This window comes from Balaenoptera acutorostrata, chromosome 10 (genome assembly GCF_949987535.1).
Source record: "Balaenoptera acutorostrata chromosome 10, mBalAcu1.1, whole genome shotgun sequence".
Taxonomy (NCBI): Eukaryota; Metazoa; Chordata; class Mammalia; order Artiodactyla; family Balaenopteridae; genus Balaenoptera; species Balaenoptera acutorostrata.
Window position 1 is genome coordinate 94,713,270 of NC_080073.1, and position 20,135 is coordinate 94,733,404.

General features: G+C 48.8%; 1 protein-coding gene across 7 annotated transcripts in view; it reads left to right on the plus strand.

The window, feature by feature from the left end:
* The window catches only part of ATXN1 (ataxin 1), a 399,864-nt gene that overhangs the window by 368,523 nt on the left and 11,206 nt on the right, over positions 1 to 20,135 (plus strand). For all 7 annotated transcript variants that reach the window (XM_057554755.1, XM_057554756.1, XM_057554757.1 and 4 more), the window contains one exon: positions 7,457 to 9,515. In XM_057554755.1, the coding sequence (XP_057410738.1) occupies positions 7,617 to 9,515 (1,899 nt within the window). In that variant the 5' untranslated portion in view covers positions 7,457 to 7,616. The remainder of the gene's footprint in view (positions 1 to 7,456; positions 9,516 to 20,135) is intronic.

Consider the following 20,135-nt stretch of genomic DNA (forward strand, 5'->3'; position numbering starts at 1 on the left):
CCTCGACAACATTTGTTATTTGTAGATGAAGCCAGGCTTTGAACTTGTCCTTTACCTACACCCCAGCCTATTCTTTCTACTACTCTCTGTGTCCTCCTCCTATTAGTAGTAGTAAGAATATTAATTTGTTACCTTCCTATCAGTAATAATAATGTTTTATCCTGATATTCCAACGATGCCCATGGAAGTGAGTGCTGGATGACTTCTGAAGTGAGATTTCTCACTGTTGTGCTAAGAACATTCGATCAAGAGTCAAAAATGACAGATCCTTGTCTCCTAACCCCAATTCTAACCATGTTACTGTGGCCAGTTCTTTGCATCTCATCACAGCAGTCCCTCTGTCCTTAAAACAATTCACTCTGGAGCAGGGTGAGAACTGCTGTGGGGTCGTGGAAAGCACCTATGGTTCCCAGCCTTCAGCCAGAGTGGTGGGTAAACAGAGATTCCCGTGTCACGGGGTAGCTAATCTGGCGCACACACACTTGAGAGCAGAAAGGCATTTGCTTACGTATTGAACCAGGGAAGGTCTTGACAGAAAAGCATTTCCAGCTTTTCTTAAAAACTCAAACTCGACGTCTCTTGGACAATTCATTTGGGACCGGTTTCGATCCAGATGGTTATCCCTTCAAGTGATTATTTTTCCATCTTGAGCCTTTCCAGGAGTTTCAGCACGGGCAGGCTGCCAGGGGACACTGGCTGCTCAGATGCCGCGGCGACATCCCACGTGAGCCAGGGACAGCCCAGCCCAGCTGTGGGCCTCACCCCTCTGCCCACCTCTCTCAGGCCTGATCTCCTACGGACACAGAAGTGGGCCACATCCCCATGCAGTGGACCCACCCAGAGGACAGATCTCCCTGTTTTTCCAGAGGTGGCAAAACCCACTAGAAACACCCCCCGGTGTCACAGTCATCACGTGGATGAGATACGGTAACGGCAGAAGCCAGGAACCAAGGAAGAGCTTCGCCCAGGCTTGAGGAAGCCTGTCGCTCTATTATGCTGACAGTAAAAGCAGATGACGGAGCCCGACTTAGGGAGGAGGGAGACGGGGGTTAGCTCCATGCCAAGCAGAGGAGTTCAGTGGAGGAAGGGCAGCAGAGCGGCTGAGCGTCTTGAACAGTCTCCTCCAGCATCTGTCCATCAAGGAGATGGAGGTTTAATCAGAACAGTTTGTTGCCCTCAGAGCTTCCCTGAGCCAGGGAGCGCCCAAATGCAACTGTATTCTTACAGATGGATTTAAATTTTTTAAATTATTACATTACATTTAGTCACTGTATTCATTGCCCCCAAATCTATAGATGAACAGGGCCCCCCGAAACTATTATTCTTGGTGCTAATAATATAAAGAGAGGGACTGCTTTCTCCTGCCTGTCCTCATTCCACTAACATCTCAGCTGTAGATGGTCATGGCCAGATCCCTGCCTTCCCAGCCCTGTGTGGCGTGCATCACTTCACTGACCGAAGGGTCCTGCACCCTGGTGCAGACTTGAACTTGCTTTGGGTGACCCTAGAGGGAGAGAGAGCTTGTTTACACAGCGTGATAGTATCCAGGGTTCTCCACCTCTGACTCTGTAGGATTTTCCCTCTGGGGTTTCAGCGCTGCTGTGCCCTGGACCACCACTAGGTGGGCTCATTGATCTTGGTGCTGGGTGATGTGCTGGGGGGGGTCCCGGCTGGCAAGCCTGGGAAGTATGAAGATCTCTCTCTCACTTCCTTAATCAACTCCGCCTCTAACACGGTACGCCACGCCCCCTGCAGTCCCTGATTAGTGCTAGGTGGAGTGCAGCGGTGCCCTGTACGTTTTCTCCCCCTCTCATGCCTATGATTCTGTCTCTCTTCCACATGGGACCATCACTTCGTGTCTCCAAACTCTGCCTCAACGCTGGGGATGACACGGGGATCCCTACCTCATGAGGCAGCCCAGCTCATTTTAACAGTTCTGATTACTTTCTCATTTCTATTGTATACAGTCGTCGCTCAGTATTTGCGGGGGATTGGTTCCAGAAGCCCCCGATGCTCGAGCTCCATGGTCGACATTCCATGTAGGTGGTTCTGCATCCTCAGATTCAGCCAGCTGCAGATGATGTAGTACTGCAGGTATTTATTGAAACAAAAATCCCCGTAAAAGTGGACCTGTGCAGTTCAAACCCGTGTTGTTCAAGAGTCAACTGTATATCAATGTAATTTGTAGGTCATTTCTGCTCTCCTGCCTTCCACGGAGGGCCCATTATAGATCTGAGCATTGCACCTCTGCTCCGGCTTTTTTCTGTCCCCCAGGCCACACATCTTCAGTTGCCTCAGCTGTTACTTACCTGTCTTGGGTCCAGACCTCCCACTAAACCCATTGCTCCACCCTGGGCATGCCCGCCAGTGTCCCCTTGCCTCAGGACTTTGTGGCTTTACCAGTGCCGTATGCTCCTGCAGGATTCATTCCATTATTGGGAATACTGTGCTTTTTAAAATGAAGCTTATAGTTAGGCCAGCTTTTAGGCACCGTACCCAGCTCTTGGTTCATATTGAATGGATGGTCAAACAGAAAATTCCTGGGCTCTTTGATGTGAACTATTCTTAAGCCAGATTGCTCCAACCCTGCTATTAGGCTAATTGAGCTATTGAAACCAAGGGCAGGGCATGTATATTTATTCTCGTTCATCTTTATTTTTTTGGGTTTGTGCCATCACTTCCAGCTTCTCAGGATATGTTTGAATATTAATTGCAGTAATATATTAAGCATCCCTTCCAGCCTTCTCTTACCTCTAAATATGATAACCAAAACAGTAACAAAATGATGAACAGAATAGAACTGAAAATAGAGTTCTGGCGTACCATTTGCCCCATGCTGACACTGAATAATTAAGGTCCACTGTACATACTAGAAACAAGGTAAGTGTTTGATGAATGAATATGTGATCCACTTCCTTTTGGGCATTCTTGTTCAGTCAACCATGAAGGTATCTAATTACACTATCATCCAACCCACCCTTCTCCATCCCAGAAACCTCAAGGATGTCAGAGTTGGGCCTATTTTTAATATTTAACCTAAATGAAGTGCCTTCTACCCTTGCACTACACAGATCTTCCTGTGTAATAATTTAGTAAAGCGAGAGATTTGCATGTCAGGACTTCAGGAATCCTTGCCATGTCCTAGTGACCTCTCCCATCAGGTCCAGGTGTTCTGTCTTTTAAATGGTCATATGGTTTTTCCAGAACTGACCCAAGCTCACCAGGCTGCATTTCCTCCTCTTTAAAACCGAAACCACGTCTCTGCTGTGCATGGACATACATGCCAGACAGGCACGGGTTTCACTCAAACTGAGAAACTAGCAGGATGGGAGGGTGCTGGGCAGAGCAACCTAGTTTATTGCCCTGACCTTGGAATGCATTTTTAGGACTGTGTGTATCAGATTCTAGGAGTGTCTTCCATTCAGAGCAGTTGGTTGTTATTTACAGGACTTGGAATCAGTGGGGATCGTCTCATTTTCCTAACACTTCTGAAGCAATCTGAAGCCACGTTAATGGGTGGGGGGCTCTGGGAATTTTTGAATGATATCAAAGATATAAATATCTTCCTTTATTGAAGTCTGTTTTTTTCTCCTGGAGATGATTGAATTACACATAAAATGTACAATAACAGCCTTTTTAACGTGTATTCCCTTATAGTTCTTGAAGATGGAAAGAACCAGAAGAAAAGGAGCATCTGTTACTTAGAACTGTATTGGGTCTAGGTGACCCCAAAGTAAACAGCTGAGTTCTCCCTAAATATTAGCTGCTTATCTCCAAGGCTCCATCGATTCTGTTTGCTCACAGCACCTAGTTTGGTTTCCCAGCACCTACTCCATTCAGAAGAGCCTGGAGATGTTTACTTTACTTAGAAGCTTATGCAGACAAGCTGAGCTTCTCACACCTTGCTGTGCGTATGAATCATCTGGAGTTGTTGTTAAAATGCAGACTCTGAAATCAGGAGGTTTGGGTGGGGCCTGAGATTCTGCTTTTCTAAAGCTGCTGGGGGAGCTGGTCGGAGGACCACACTTGGAATAGCAAGGTCTTATTGCCACTGAGCTAAATTTTAAGATACTGATGAGGAGAGAGATACAAATGTAGATATAAAGATGCTTAAGATGAATGTATTCAGAACAGTGATTAGCAGGCAAATTGTATGTAGTAAACCCTAAATAAGTTTGTCTTGATCCATCTATTAATTCCCTGTTCACTTTCCCTTTCCTAATAATAATGTTGAAACCTATGATCTGCATGTGTGGCTCTTCGGTAACTTAGCAGTTATACAGTGGTGTGTGGCCCCGTGTCTCTGTTGTGACAGGTACATCCGGAAGTGAACTCCTCGTGGGCCCAGCTGAACCACTGGTGCGTTTCAGCACTGAAAAGGCAATGAGGGACATGGAGACCATGTGTCCGCAGCTAGAAAGAGACCCTAAAAGCAGGCATCCACTCTCCTTTTTTCTTCTCTTCTTTCTAGTCTCTTTCTCTCTCCCGTCCTTTTCCCTGCTGTACTTTGCACCTTCATAATTTACCTCTCTGTTCTTTTAATTTATGAACTATCATCCAATGTACCAGGGACACGGTGGCGTCCTATGGTGCCCTCTCGTGGTTCACTGAAAATACAGCAAGATACAGTCCCTACCCTCACGATGATTTCCCCTGATCAGAGATACAGACAGTACAGAGAGCTAACGAAACACAGAGAAAGGGACACATGCCCCAGAATTAGAGAGACCCGACTCCTCCAAGCTGCACTGGTAAATAGGAGACAAGGTCCTCCTAAATGTAGGAGGAGGGAGTGTTGAAATTTGTATCAGTTTGGCCCCAGGTCGCTCCAGTTAATCATTGTATCCTTGATTTATCATTTGTATTATCTGGAAAAGATGTTTGTCAATGGACAACTTTTCAGAAGAGTACATTTGAATTTGTGTGGTAAGGCCGATATGTCCTAGTTGGTCCATTAGCAGAAGACCAGCCATGGAATCTATACTGAGATCTTTAGGGCCAACTAAGTCAGCCAGTGTCTTTCAAAAAACAACACAGTGTAGGGGCTTCCCTGGTGGCGCAGTGGTTGAGAATCTGCCTGCTAATGCAGGGGACACGGGTTCGAGCCCTGGTCTGGGAAGATCCCACATGCCACGGAGCAGCTGGGCCCGTGAGCCACAATTGCTGAGCCTGCGCGTCTGGAGCCTGTGCCCCGCGACGGGAGGGGCCGCGATAGAGAAAGGCCCGCGCACCGCGATGAAGAGCGGTCCCCGCACCGCGATGAAGAGTGGCCCCCGCTTGCCGCAACTGGAGAAAGCCCTCGCACGAACCGAAGACCCAACACAGCCAAAAATAAAATAAATAAATAAATAAATAAATAAGAAAATCCTTTAAAAAAAAAAAAAAAAAAAAAAAACAACACAGTGTAAATAAACCAAGGCACTGCTGAGAACCAAGCCAGCATTCAAATTCACTAAAGCTGAGTTCTTTTTTAAAAAGTACCTTCAGAGGGGTTTTCTAGGTTTGTGTATGGTGCATTCGGTTGTACAGCAGTTTTACATTTGCATTGCTAATGGACCTCTTTCTGAATGCGTTTGACATTTTACTTGGCTTTGAAAGGACTTTTATGCTGCTATTTTTTCTTCCCTAGAGCTGCCTTGGGCTAATTAACCTATTGCCTTACTGGCTGGGCCTACTATATGCAAATATTCTCATTCCGGATTCTGACATACTATTCTTGCATGAACTTCCCTAATGAAATCCTGTGGGGTTTTATTGGATCAGTGCTGCTGTAGAGCCAGCAGGGGGCGCATGGAACAGTTCACTTTGAGTCCATCTCCTAAGTGACTTGCCTTTGCTAGTCTGTGTGGAAACAGAGCTTATGCAGTTCTTTCTTAGAGTGACTTAAAACCTAGAGATAAAAGATCAGTATCAGTACTTTTTAAGCAGTCAAAAGGGGCAGCTGTTTCAGTTTTTGTAGTTTAATTTTATTCTATCATTGTTTTGAAAATAGCACTGTCATCTTAATCTATTTGCACATATTGGGTGTAAATTACGTGCCATGCATTTCATAAGAGAAGGCTATACAGAATGCAGTTATCTGGGACTTACAAAGCCCTAGGTCGGGGAGGGTAGTGCTGAAACCTGCTGCCTTAACTGTGTCTGTTTTAACATCAGACTATAGAAAAGCGGGTCTGCATAGGAGAAATGCTAAAAACCCAGGGCCTGGAGTTCCCAGAGCCTGATCCAAGGCTTCCCAGGATCACAGCGCATGACATGGCTCACGGCTGCAGCTGCTGCCTGTAGGCGGCCCTCACAACTGCCGCCTGTAAGCCTGGTCCCTGTTGGTTCCATTGATGATCTGCCTCTTGCCAGGTGGGCATCTGTCTGCCTACACAGTCATGGTAACAGAGTTCGGTGGTTCCTGAAGGACCGAGATTAGGTGTCCATGAAAAGTGCCTCCAGGCTCACTACTTGTATGTCCAGGTTGAAACATTCAGGCCTGATGGGTCCAGCAGAGGTTTCATCTCTAGGGTTAAGGGTGGATTGACCCTTTATGGAGCGTGTGGAGAGAAAACTCAGAGACCACTTGGAAAGGAAGTAAGAGGCAGAGATAAAGCAAGCATAAAGTCACCCTCATTGAGGACACCCTCAATGCAGCAGCCTGATTATTGCATTTTTTTAAAACCATAACCATGTTCCTATTTTAACTGTCAGATTCCTTTTGGCTTTCTGTTACCATGTGAGTAGCTGTACTGGGAGTTGTTTGGAAACTTGTAGAGAACATGATTACTTGGGGCTCCCTCTGCTAAGTTGGCCTCTGTATAGCGTGTGTGCACGTGCGTGTGCGTATGTGTGTGTATGTGCGTGCCTGCGTGTGTTAGGGAAGAGAGAATTGTTGTAGATCCAGTATGGACCCAGAGTCAGTGGAATCTTTGAGTAGCGCCTTTGGCAGATGAGCACTCAGAGGTAAGGTATGAAGTCCGCTGAGGATTTCCGTTCCTAACCTTGCCCTCCCAGTGCCTGGCTCAGAGGGTCGGTCTGGCTGACCTTCACCGGTGTCATCCTCCTTGTGGGCATCATTTGATTGCCCAGCGAGGTAAAGATAGAGCTGAGGAGTGGGAGCGGCGTTTCTGGAAGCGAAACTAAGAAATGCATTGTCTACCTTCTGAAAAGAAAAAAAGAGAGAGGGTATTAAGAGAGGTGTCTTAGGAGACTTGCTGAATCCATAAAAAAGGAGGTTTTGACTTGCTCCATGTTGTAATGATCTTCCTGATGTCCAAACCAGCGTGGCCAGCGTTTTACCTGCTCTAATGCTGGGGCGGGCGGGGGCGGGCGGGTGGTGGTTGGAATTCACGTTGACCCCAGAAGCTTAGTCTCCATCTCGAGGAGGACATTCTTTTCCGGTGCTGATGTTCTGATCGCCTCTCTCCTCCCTCTCCTCTTCCCCTTGTCCCGACCCTCTTCCTCTTCCCAGATTCCAGGGCGGCTGCTGGCGGATCGCACCCACAGGGAGATGATTCCTCATGAAGAGCCTGGATCCCCTACAGAAATCAAATGTGACTTTCCGTTTATCAGACTGAAAGCAGAGCCAGCCAGAGAGTGAACCGGTCACCGTGGAGGGGGGACGGCGAAAAATGAAATCCAACCAAGAGCGCAGTAACGAATGCCTGCCTCCCAAGAAGCGCGAGATCCCCGCCACCAGCCGGCCCTCGGAGGACAAGGCCACGGCTGTGCCCAGCGACAACCACCGCGCGGAGGGCGTGGCATGGCTCCCGGGCCACGTGGGCGGCCGGGGCCACGCGGGCGGGCGGCTCGGGCCGGCGGGGCCCCCGGCAGAGCTCGGTTTACAGCAGGGAATAGGTTTACACAAAGCGCTGTCCGCAGGGCTGGACTACTCCCCGCCCAGCGCGCCCCGGTCCGTCCCGGCGACCACGACGATGCCCGCGTACCCACCCCCGCAGTCCGGGGCCCCGGTGTCGCCCGTGCAGTACGCCCACCTGCCGCACACCTTACAGTTCATCGGCTCTTCCCAGTACGGCGGGCCCTACGCCGGCTTCATCCCTTCTCAGCTGATCTCCCCCACGGCCAGCCCCGTCACCAGCGCGGTGGCCTCGGCCGCGGGGGCCGCCACTCCATCCCAGCGCTCCCAGCTGGAGGCCTATTCTACCCTGCTGGCCAACATGGGCGGCCTGAGCCAAGCCTCGGGGCACAAGGCTGAGCAGCAGCAGCAGCAGCACTTGGGCAGGACCGCGGGGCTCCTGCCCCCCGGGTCCCCACCACCCACCCAGCAGAACCAGTACATGCACATCTCCAGCTCGCCGCAGAGCGCCGCGCGCCCGGCCTCCCCGCCGGCCATCCCCGTCCACCTGCACCCGCACCAGACGATGATCCCGCACACGCTCACCCTGGGGCCCTCCCCGCAGGTCGTCGTGCAGTACACCGACTCCGGCAGCCACTTCGTCACCCGCGAGGCCACCAAGAAAGCCGAGAGCAGCCGGCTGCAGCAGGGCGTGCAGGCCAAGGAGATCCTGAACGGGGAGATGGAGAAGGGCCGCAGGTACGGGGCGCCCACCGCGGCCGACCTGGGCCTGGTGAAGGCGGGCGGCAAGGCCGTTCCCCACCCGTACGAGTCCAGGCACGTGGTGGTCCACCCCAGCCCCGCCGACTACGGCGGCCGCGACTCCTCCGGGGTGCGGGCCTCTGTGATGGTCCTGCCCAACAGTAGCACCCCCGCCGCCGACCTGGAGGTGCAGCAGGTCACCCACCGAGAGGCCTCCCCGTCCGCCCTCAATGACAAGAGCGGCCTGCACCTAGGGAAGCCCGGGCACCGCTCCTACGCGCTGTCCCCCCAGCAGGCCCTGGGCCCCGAAGGCATGAAGGCCGCCGCCGTCGCCACGCTGTCCCCCCACACGGTCATTCAGACCACACACAGTGCTTCGGAGCCCCTCCCGGTTGGACTGCCGGCCACAGCCTTCTACGCGGGGACTCAGCCGCCCGTCATCGGCTACCTGAGCAGCCAGCAGCAAGCGATCACCTACGCCGGCGGCCTGCCCCCGCACCTGGTCCTCCCCGGCACCCAGCCCCTGCTCATCCCTGTGGGCAGTGCTGACATGGAGGGGTCGGGTGCGGCCCCGGCCATCGTCACATCGTCGCCCCAGTTTGCTGCAGTGCCTCACACGTTCGTCACCACCGCCCTTCCCAAGAGCGAGAACTTCAGCCCCGAGGCCCTGGTCACCCAGGCCGCCTACCCAGCCATGGTGCAGGCCCAGATCCACCTGCCCGTGGTGCAGTCGGTGGCGTCCCCTGCAGCCGCGCCCCCTACGCTGCCTCCCTACTTCATGAAAGGCTCCATCATCCAGCTGGCCAACGGGGAGCTGAAGAAAGTGGAGGACTTAAAGACGGAAGACTTCATCCAGAGCGCAGAGATCAGCAACGACCTGAAGATCGACTCCAGCACGGTGGAGAGGATCGAGGACGGCCATAACCCGGGCGTCGCCATGATACAGTTCGCTGTCGGGGATCACCGAGCACAGGTAACGTTCATCCAGATCACACAGGTAGGGGGACACCCCGCCACACCACCTTCATCGCTTCCCGGCACACTGAATTTCTTCCAAGAGGCAGACCTGTCAGTGGCTGTGGGGATGATTGAGGGTTTTTATTTATACCTAGAAGTTAGATTCATCGCATTTCCCAACCACGTTCTCTAAGAGAATTAAGCCCTAGTGCACCAAAGCACCTGCTGTTTGTAATGAATTTACTTCTCTGTGTCTAGTGGGGGGGCTGGTCAGGTACCATTCTCGGGACAATTAAGAAGATCGCCACTCAAGTTATTTTTTTGTTCTGTGGTTTAGATGAGGAACGCTGATTAAGAAAAGTCATCTGTCCCCCTCCCCCCACCCCCCTTTCTTTTGGTCAGGAAAAGACAGTGCTGGTTCAGGTGAGAACGTTAAACGCCCAGAGTGGCCACACCCCATTGCACGTCTTTGTTTTAAAATGTAGGTTTTGTTATTATTTAGGTATGGTGAAGCCAACAGATGAGAATACAACTGCCATTGAAAAGATAGTTTGTTATACTCAGATGCCAAGAGGAGGGTTTGTGCCGTGCCACGCAGGGCCACATGGGGAAGCACCAGGGTCAGTCAGGAGGCACTGGGAGTGAGGAGAAAACATGGGCAAGAGCCTTGACTGTGGTTTCAGTGGGAAGGAGTGGGTGAGGCAGGGTAGGCAGACTTAGGATTGGCCAGTTGGAATCATTTCAGCAGGCTCTGGGCATAGGGGCTGTCCCTGGGTGTCTGGTACCTGGCCCTGGGGTGATAAGGGCTGGTGGATAGTGGCCCAGAGAGTGAAAGCTCCATAGAGGAGGTGGCTGGGATGTGGGTGTTTGCTTTGCATATGAAGGACATTCTTCCAGGCAGGTGAGCTGTCAGCTATCTCTAGGAATGAGCTAACCCAGGGAGGCACAGTTCCTCCAGAGTCAACAAGGCCCCAGGATGTCAAAGCATCAGATATAGAGACTACAAGGTGTGGTTAATATAGTCTGCAAAGTCAGGGCTGCCCCAGGTGAGCTCCTGGACTTCTGATAAATAGGAACCCCAAGGACCAGATGTAGCCAAGCTGAGTCATGTTAAAACTGGAACTATGATTAGCTCTCTTAATTTCCATGGGTTCCTTCAGTCCACTCTTTTCCAGTTTCTTAAATCACTTGAATGCATTTATTCTGCCCATTTGTATGAAATAGCGGTTTCACTGCCTAGCTTGCTTGGAGTCAATCAGGTTTGGCCCCCAGGCCAGGAACTGCCCTGGTGGGTGGTAGAGACTCACTCCCTCTGGGAATGGTTTCACTGAGGACTTTGAAACACTCAGATGTGACAGCACCTCCTTCAGGTTGAAATGAGTTGGAAAATGGTCATGGCATAGCTGGTATTTGGGACATTCAAAGAAAATAAACAAACTAGTTAATGGTTTGAATTGTTTTTAGCATATTTAAAAACAAAAGATCAAGTGAGGTAGGGGAGCCCGATTTTCCAAAGCATTTTCCAGAGCTGCTTGTGAACGTCTGGATGTGGGATCTTGCACAATATCAGGGGACCTGTGTTGCCAGGAGCTTCTAGCCCCAAAGACTTTTCTTTTTTTATGGTGAGATGTTGCTGTAGCCTTTGGTAAGGCCCAAGAAAGGTTTCCCAGAGTTCTGATTTTTTTAAAAATACATACATATATATATATATATAGCAAAAGTCAGAATATTTGGAAAAGGGCATCATTATTTAGAACTCACTACCCATCTGTAGTTTCTGCTCACTCCCGCTGTCCTACATGGCTTAGGGGCGGATGGATACTCGTTGAAAGAACAAGCTGTCTTTAGCAAAGTTGTCTTTTAACAGACCCCAGGTGAAGCCTGGAAAATAAACAAGAAGGAGAAGTAAACATGTTCTTCATGGTCCTTTTAATCCTTAAAGCACTGCTGTGAAGAGAGGTAGGCACGGAAAGAGGGGTGATTTTGAAAATGCTGCTGTCTCCGGCCTAGCGTCTCTTTCAGTAAAGAACAGCTCAGAGCTGAGGACTCATCTCCAAGGCCCCGGCAGCCTCCTCAGTCATCAGGAGCTTCACAGACCTCTAGGTTTCACATCGACCCGACCCGGCAGTTCTTAGAGAGGAAGCATCTCTCTGTGTTTGCCCCCGCTCGATCCTTTGCAGAGTGAACGCTTAAACGATGGTGAAATCAGCTTCCCTGTGTGAAGTCTCATTTCCTTCCTGTCGCCAGACCACCAGTCTCCTTGCTGACAGCCAAGGTGCAAATTAGAAGGCAGCGTGTTTGTCAGGGCCTGCTCACAGGTCTGTGGCTTCGGCTCCAAAGGGTGGCTAGAGTTTCAGGCTGTAGAAACACAAGTGCGGGGCCCCGACACCACCGGTGATTTGTCACTTTACCCCGAAGCCTATCAGAAACAGGCTGACATCATCACAGCTAAAATACTCCACCAGCTGTGTTTACCACAAGTGACAGGAGCACAGTCAGGAGGGAATCAGAGGAAGCGAGAAGGGGAGAGGGAAGGGAGAGAGAAAACGAAGGTCTGGATTTAATTTACACTCCGAGGGCTGAGGACTTCCCTCCATCCTCAGCGGCACTCGGTGGGGTTTTCTCCCCTGGTCTGTCTGCTCAGTGGATTAGAAATCACTAACACTTGCACCCACAGGGAGACTTAGAAACATGCAAAGTGTTGCACTTAATTAGCAAACTCACAAATTGGATTGGGGAAGTTGTGGAAGGAAGGGGTGGTTTTGCTAGAGGACAGATGGCTTTATGACCCCAGGCATAAATCCTGCATGGAAGCAGGACCACAGGGATGCTTGACTTCATAACCAACCACGGGCATCCCCGGTCAATGTAGTATGGCTGGTGGGGAGAAGCCGCGAGCCTGGGCTCTGGTTGGCTGCAAGAAAAGTGGTTTTACCTCTCAGAGCTGGAGATTTTCTCATCGCTAAAATGGGCGAATGATTCCTTATACAAGATCGTATCTTGGGCCTCCTCTCGTTTTTGTAATCCCTTGCTTTCCTGCCGTGCAGAACAGCCCTTGTAAAATTTACTAGCATCCACTAAGCAAAAACCAAAGGGGGAGACATAAAGGGAAACTTCCCTGACTTCATGCTTATAATCAGCGCATAGACCTCGTTAGAAGGAAAGCCATCCTGATAGAGCCAAGGGAGTTTTCATTGAGGGGATTATTTTCAGGAGCCAAATTCCTAATTATTATTGTGTGAAAGACACCTCCAGGGTGGTCTCCAGCTAAAGCTCCAGATGAGGCAGTGTAGGAGAAAAATGCTTTTGCGTGTTCGTCACCATCCGTGTGGTTTTGTCCTACCCAGTGCAGTATCTCTCGGCCCAGGCAAAGCGTCCTTGCATCCCAGTTCCCCCACCCCGGTGCCGTGGGAGGACAAAAGGGGTATCCCAGGCCTTGTCTGTTAGCCTGTGTGCACCACATGAAGTCTCTTGGTAGCCACCCGTGGTCTCCTTAGTCTGTGGCGAGTCCCAGAAGGGATCCCCAGGTGATAGCATCAACGTGGGAGCCAGTGTGATTCGGCTGGAGGATGGAGCATGGTCTGCTTGGGTGGGAAGCAGGTGAGCTGGTCAGAAAATGCAGGACCTGGAGCCGAAAAGACCCAAGGCTGAATCTGTACTCCACCACTCTGGAGCTTGTGCAAACCATGTACAGATTAGTGCACACATACTTCACGGAACAAATTACGTATGAGCCTTCCATTCGGTTTACGTCGTAGTGCAAAGAAAGAAGGTTGTCAGAAGAATGAAAGGAAATACGTTCAAAGGAACCAGCACAGTAGGTAGTGCGTAGTAGGCCCTCGCCAATGTTAGTTTCCCTTCCCTGCTTCCACTTGGGTGACTTTGGCCCTGAGAAGAGAAAGGTTAGCTTCTGAAAAATGACTAAAAGGCTTCCTTCTCTCCAAAGAGTTTATATGGAAGGAGAGACGGTTTAGAAAAGTGTAGAAAGAAGGCTGACCTTTTCCAGCGAGTGCAGTGAGCCATTTTGCGCTGCCTCTGTTCCTGTGGCATGTTCCCCCGAGCGGCCCAGGAGCACCCATCCTGCTGCTTCTCTGCGGAAGGCCCCGTGACCTCATGCTAGCTTGTGTGCCTGTCACACAACCTGTGTTTTCCTGAGCGTGAGCCAGACTGGAGGGGGTCCAGTCCTGCGCATCAGTAAGAGGACCGATGCAGAAACAGGCTTGTGCCCCTTTCTTTTACAGAGAGGATCTAAGCATCATGCCCACTGGGGGACCCCCTGCCTGGGATGGCCCCCCCGCCGGGGAGCCCTGGGCTTCCATCTGGCAAACAGTGTTCTGTCTGTGAGCAGCTACCCAACCCGTCCATCTCATTCTTCCCAGGCTCAACTTTTCTGAAGAGTACACAACATTTTGTTAGAACTGTAGTACATTTTATCTGTGAGTTGCTCTGGGGTGCCACTTGTCGTTGACTGCGTTTTTCCTGAGTGCTGGCCTCCGTCTGTTACGAGGGCTGTCTGTCACGTCCCAGATTCAGGAAAGTGACTGCTTCCTTTTACCTCCTTGGTGGCTGCTTAGTATTCCGTGCCATTTTCTTCTCCCGACTGTCCTCTGTGTGTGTGTGTGTGGGTGTGTGTGTGTGCGCGCGCGCACGCACGCACACTTGTACAGCGTGTTATAACGACGTGATCACTGCACGTCTACTGATGGCTTTTCTTTCATTCCACTGTTTTTTATTTTGACTGCTGCGTCCTGTGAGCCGTCAGTGGCAGCATGATGCCTTTAATGGATTAGTTGGTGCCTAAAAATAGCCAGAGCCCTCACGCAAGCCGCACAGAAGCCTGTATGGTCCCTTAGCAGCCAAGGCAAACCAACTTGCCAAACATTTTACATGTAGGGCTTGGTGGACATGAGCCCTAATGAATCAGAAAATAGGTAGCGGCTTCCCTCAAAGCAAAGCTCATTACCGGGCCTGGGGTCCAGTGATTGGTGAGAATACGTTCAGTTCTAATGCCAGAAAGGCTCCAGCAGAGAAACGGTACCGAACACATTTTTGTTTGTGTGTCTGTGTTCCCTCCCCCTCCCCACAAAAGAAGAAAAATGCTCTCCTTTAGCCTGTGTGTGATGTAAGTGCCCCCAGCTTGGGGATCTTACGTGTTATTTTATTTATTTATTTATTTAAAGGCATAGAGGATTTTTTTTTTTTTTTTTTTTTTTTTTTTTTGGCTGTGTTGGGTCTTCGTTGCTACGTGCGGGCTTTCTCTAGTTGCGGTGAGCAGGGGCTACTCTTCGTTGCAGTGGCTTCTCTTGTTGCAGAGCACAGGCTCTAGGTGTGCGGGCTCTAGAGCACAGGCTCAGTAGTTGTGGCACACGGGCTTAGTTGCTCCGTGGCATGTGGGATCTTCCCGGACCAGGGCTGGAACCCGTGTCCCCTGCATTGGCAGGTGGGTTCTTAACCACTGCGCCACCAGGGAAGCCATTACGTGTGTTACTGAAGCAGATTCTCTTGGACCATTGTTGTTTATAGCTTTTTTAAAAAATAGACTTTATTGTTGAAAGTAGTTTCAGGTTTACAAAAAATTGAGCAGAAAGTACAGAGAGTTCCCAGACGCCTGAAGTTTCCCCTGTTATTAAAATCTTGCATTTTTGTGGTATACTTGTGACAATTGATGAGCTAAATTGATACATGGTTATTAACTAAAATCCATACTTCACATTAGGGTTTACTCTGTGCTGTACATTCTGTGGGTTTTCATAAATGTGTAATATCACGCATCCAGCCTCCCAGTGTCCTAGGAACTAGTTTCCCCACCCTGAAAATCCTTCGTGCTTCACCTACTGGTACTTCACCCCACACCCCTGACAACCACTGATCTGTTTCCATCTCTGTAGTTCTGCCTTTTCCGGAATGTCGTGCAGTTGGACTCCTATAGTACGTAGCCTTTTCAGACTGGCTTCTTTCACTTGGCAACATGCGTTTAAGGTGCTGCTGTGTCTTTTTGTGGCTTTGAGAGCTCATTTCTTTTTAGCACTAAATAATATGCCGTAGTTCTTTCAGGCACGCATTTTAAGACCCCAGGGGAGGAGGGCAAGTGGGATAGACCCTTGTGCCCCAGACCTGCCCTGGTCACCTGCTGCTCGGGTCCCGTGGAGGCCCTGGGAGCCAGGCGACAATGCGAGAAGAACCTAGCTCATCTGTCATGTGGGGTTTGTGTTTGGAGGTGTCTCTGCGTGGGGATGTGGGTTTAATGAGACAGCTTCCACCAAAGACTGAGTCAGGCTTAGCGCGAATGTGATGAAATGTTTTAAATAGAACACTCGCAGACGCTCTTACACTCGATTGAAGAGGTGTGACTCTTTTTATTAATGATCTTTCAACGTCGAAGTAAATGGGGCTCTCTGTCAGCCCCTCCGTCTTTGCTCCAGGGTTCTCTGATTTTCTTGATGTGGGGAGTGTGGTTGTGCAAACTGGCCTTCGAGGAAAGCAGACTGGCTTTTCTCTGCAGGTGAAACAGGACCGAGAACTTCACTTGCAGACAAAGTTAGGGATTCCCAGTGTAATCATTTCACCAAAAGCAAGACGTCATCACTGAAACCCAGCTTCTGAGCGATGCCCTTGCTCCCAGATGCAGGCAGAATTTGTACTTTTGTGATAGGCTCAAGCAAAAACGTTTTGTAAAACAGATGTCCTTTGCATTTGTGAAAACAGGGATTCTCGTGAAGGAAAATGGAGACAAATTTAAGCAACAGACGTTTTGTTTTCTTTATATCTTGCTTTTGGTGATACGTACATATGTATGTAAATAGACATAGCACCAATCTACCATTGAAAAGTACAACCAAACAGCATAAATATGCGTATATGCATGCATTGTTTAGATACAGTAGTCTTTAACTAAGTAGGGAAAGGAATTTTGCTGAACACAGGAAAGTGACATGGAATAAATAATGATCAGCCCAGAAGTGAGGATGTGTTGCCTCCCTGTCTTGGTTTCTTTATCCCGAATAGAAGTTGGAGGTGATCGTTTTAGAAGAGTTGGTTTAGCGGGGCTGGAGAGAGGGAGGGGAGGGCAGGTTTCTCTTCGGAGCAGTGGTGAGCGATGGGCGTGCCTGCAGCAGCAAGAGGAGGGTGGGAAAAGGGCACAGGAGGATGGGAGGTGATCACCCCTAAAAAAAGAGAGGTGCTGGATACAAGACGTCCAGAGATGAAAGGCAGAGGGGGCCTCAAGCTGACACCAGGACAAAGGCTATTCATGCTCCCATTTCACCTTCCAGACTGCTTAAAGTGTTTGGAAAAGGAGATATTTATGGGATGAAAAAAAATGGGACTGTGTCGAGCTGCCAGGAGTTACGCAACATGCTTTGGCTTTATACGGTACTGCCCCCATGAGTTTATTTTCATTGGAGTTTAATCAGAGTCTGTCTGAACCCCGACAAGATCATAAAGTGAATTAATGGTTATTAGCGTGGCTGAAAGAGCAAAAAGGAACCTCAAGATTGGAGAGAAAGTAACTGAAGTGTGATTCAGTGAAATCAGGGTGAGCTCAGCCTCTGACAGGGGAACATGGAGTGAGGCAGCTATGCCTCAGCCAAGAAAGCTATCTGTTGGGGGCTGAGCAGCAAGACCCAGGGAAGGTGCAGCTCCTCTCCCTGGGGAGGACTGTAAGCCCAATTTAGTCCTGGCTGGTGGAAGCAAGGCCAGGCAGAGCCTCTCCAGCGTCTGAACATTGACCTCTGTTGGCCAGTAGTGCCATTGCGGCGTTTTTGACACGTGGAAGGCAAACACAGAACTAGTCTTTCCGATTTGTACTGAGCACCTGTTACATGCCAGGAAGTATTCTATACCCTGGGGATAGAACAATGAGCAAAGCAGGCAATATCTCAGCCCCCATGGAACATGTAGTCTTATGGGAGTTTATGGGAAGAGGTGAAACAGACAAATATGGAAGTAAACAAAGTAATGCATCGAAAGATAATAAGTGCTATGGGAAAAAAATAAAGCAGCCTAGTGGGAGGGGGGAAATAAGGATGGAGGGTAGTTATTTTAAACAGGTGGTCGGTGAGGCTGTCTCTGAGAAGGGGAACAGGAGGACACAGGGCAGAATGGACTCCACATGGAGGGAATAGCAGATGCACAGACCCAGAGGCACGAGTGTTTTGGAGTGAAAGGACCAACAGGGAGACCAGTGTCACTGCAGTGCAGGGAGGACGGGGTGGGATGCAGACCACGCCAGGCTTATTCACGGAGGCTTTTTCTCCCCGTGAGAAGCTGGCTTGGCCAGGACTGTGGAGGTGGAAGCATGAGAAATGGTCTTATTCTAGCTGTAGTTGGAAGAGAGAACCGATAGGATTTGCTTGTGATTTGGATGTGTGTGGTCTGGGAGAAGTCGAGTAAAGTATGATGCCCAGGCCGTTGACTTGAACACTGGAATAATGGGGACTGCCCCTGGAGGTGGGGAGGAACCCAGGAGGCGCCAGTGGGCAGGGGCATATCAGGAGGTCTGTTTGGGACACGTTAAGTTTGAGTTGCCCATAGATATCCAAGTGGATATCACCAGGTAACATGGTTGCCAGTATCCACATATGCCCTGATGAAGTTACTTGTTTTGCATACATGTTCTGGCTCTTCACTGAAGGCAAGTACTAGGTCTTAAACAGTAAGTCCCTAACACAAACAGTAAGTACCTAACACTTCGCAGGTGCTGTTACATTTTGAACTTTATTAAAACTGCAAAACCTCAAGTGTGAACACTTAATAATATTTCTCAGCACCAGAGGGAGACCCACATGGACCTCAAATTCAACGAATTCAGACTCATTTCTGGTTTAAAGTGACATCATGTCACAAAATCCTACCATCTCTGTTTCACCTCCAAAATAGTACCCGTTGGCATTGACAGCATGTTTTGAGGCAGATAATGTTCCTCTCCAAGGGAGTTTCAAGAGGACAGACCCAACCATAAACGTTCTCAATGAAAAATCTGTTGGTATGATTTGTTCATTAACTGTTAATGATCAGTTAACCTTTAAGAATGTTTATGTCCTTCTGACAAACCTAAATACGAAATTGAAATAGATTTATTATGACTTTCGTGTGCTTATTTGAGATGTGTGCAACAAGAGTTTAACTTTTACCAATGAAAGGGCAAAAGCTTACTTTAGTTCACATATATGCAGACCAAAAAAAAAAAGTGCATTATCTAGATAATTCAGGCTATATAATTAGGGTGGGAAGAATATTCGTGAGGATAAATATTAGCGAGGGTAAATAATTAGGAGAAAAATAACATGTGGCCTGAGCCATCCAGCCCACTGCTTACAATGATCAGATTTATCTGAATCTTTTGCTCCTGATTTGTGTGGACCCAGCTGAGGGGGTGGCATTCTTTTCCCAGGATGGCAGATCACTTTTGGGAGAAGACAAAGCCAGAATTTAGGAGGAAGGGACCAAAGGCGGCAAGCCTTTGAAGTGACAGAGAAAATTTCCCCAAAGTTCTCTAGGTTAAAATCAATCCCATTATCATTGGCTCTTTTCAGCGCACCTCTCATGTATTCTCTCTCCTCATCACTTTTCTTTCATGAATTTTTAGGTAGGCTGTTCAAGTTATCGACCATCTCACAGCATTTAATTCTAAGACCTGCCTTCATAGTTTGGGGAATAATGAAGGGCTTTCAAAATGCCCCAAAATATGGTGTATGTAATGGGGAGCATGTGCATCTATATCACAGCTTACGGAATCATCAGTAATGTTACTTGTCACAAAGGCTTTGAAGCCATTTCTTCTGAGTGAGTCTGCAGATACTTGGCAACATGTAAAAGTCTTCGAATAGATTTGTATACAGTAGAAGTTATTTTCAGAACATGAATATTGGCTGCTCTGAGGAATGTGTATAATATGGCTCACACAGCAAGAACCTGTTCGTTAGTAGGTGTTGGGCTGTCTGTCAGTGAGACTCTGCCCAGGAGCAGGGGATCATCTAGGAAATGCAGACGAACAGTCGCCACTTGAAGTAGGAATTGTTCCCTCCGCTCAGTGTTTGATGTTAATGGCTTTAAGAGGTTTGGGACAGGATTTATGGAGCTAGCTCCAGGTTGGTCCTCCCACTTGGAACTCAGTTGGCATCCCCATCCGATACTATTACTTGTAAGTATATTTGTACGTATGTACATGCAAATATATATGTGTGATGTGAATGTAGTTCTGTAATTGAATATCAGCCTCATGACACTTACATAGAGAGACTTGATTTGCATAGTAGATGTAATAAGGCTGATGCTATTTCACAATTTTTTGTATCATGAAAAAAATCCATGACCTCAGGTCATTGGATCCTATTTATTTCAAGTAACATTCCCCACTTTTGGAGTAGTGGAAATGTTAAGTTCGTGTCTTCTGATGGTATTACAATACCTTTGTTCACAGAGGCAGAGATCAGGAACATAGGAAAAAGAAAATAGGTTTGGGGGCCAAAGAGACGGGGATTAAATACCAACTCCATCGGTATATAGTCATGACGTTAGGCAAATGACTTAATCTCTCTGAAACTATAGTTCCTTATTTGTAAAATTAGAACAACGGTATTTTTCTCACTTAGTATATTGTATCGAACAAAATGCTTTTTGTAAAGTGTGTACCTGA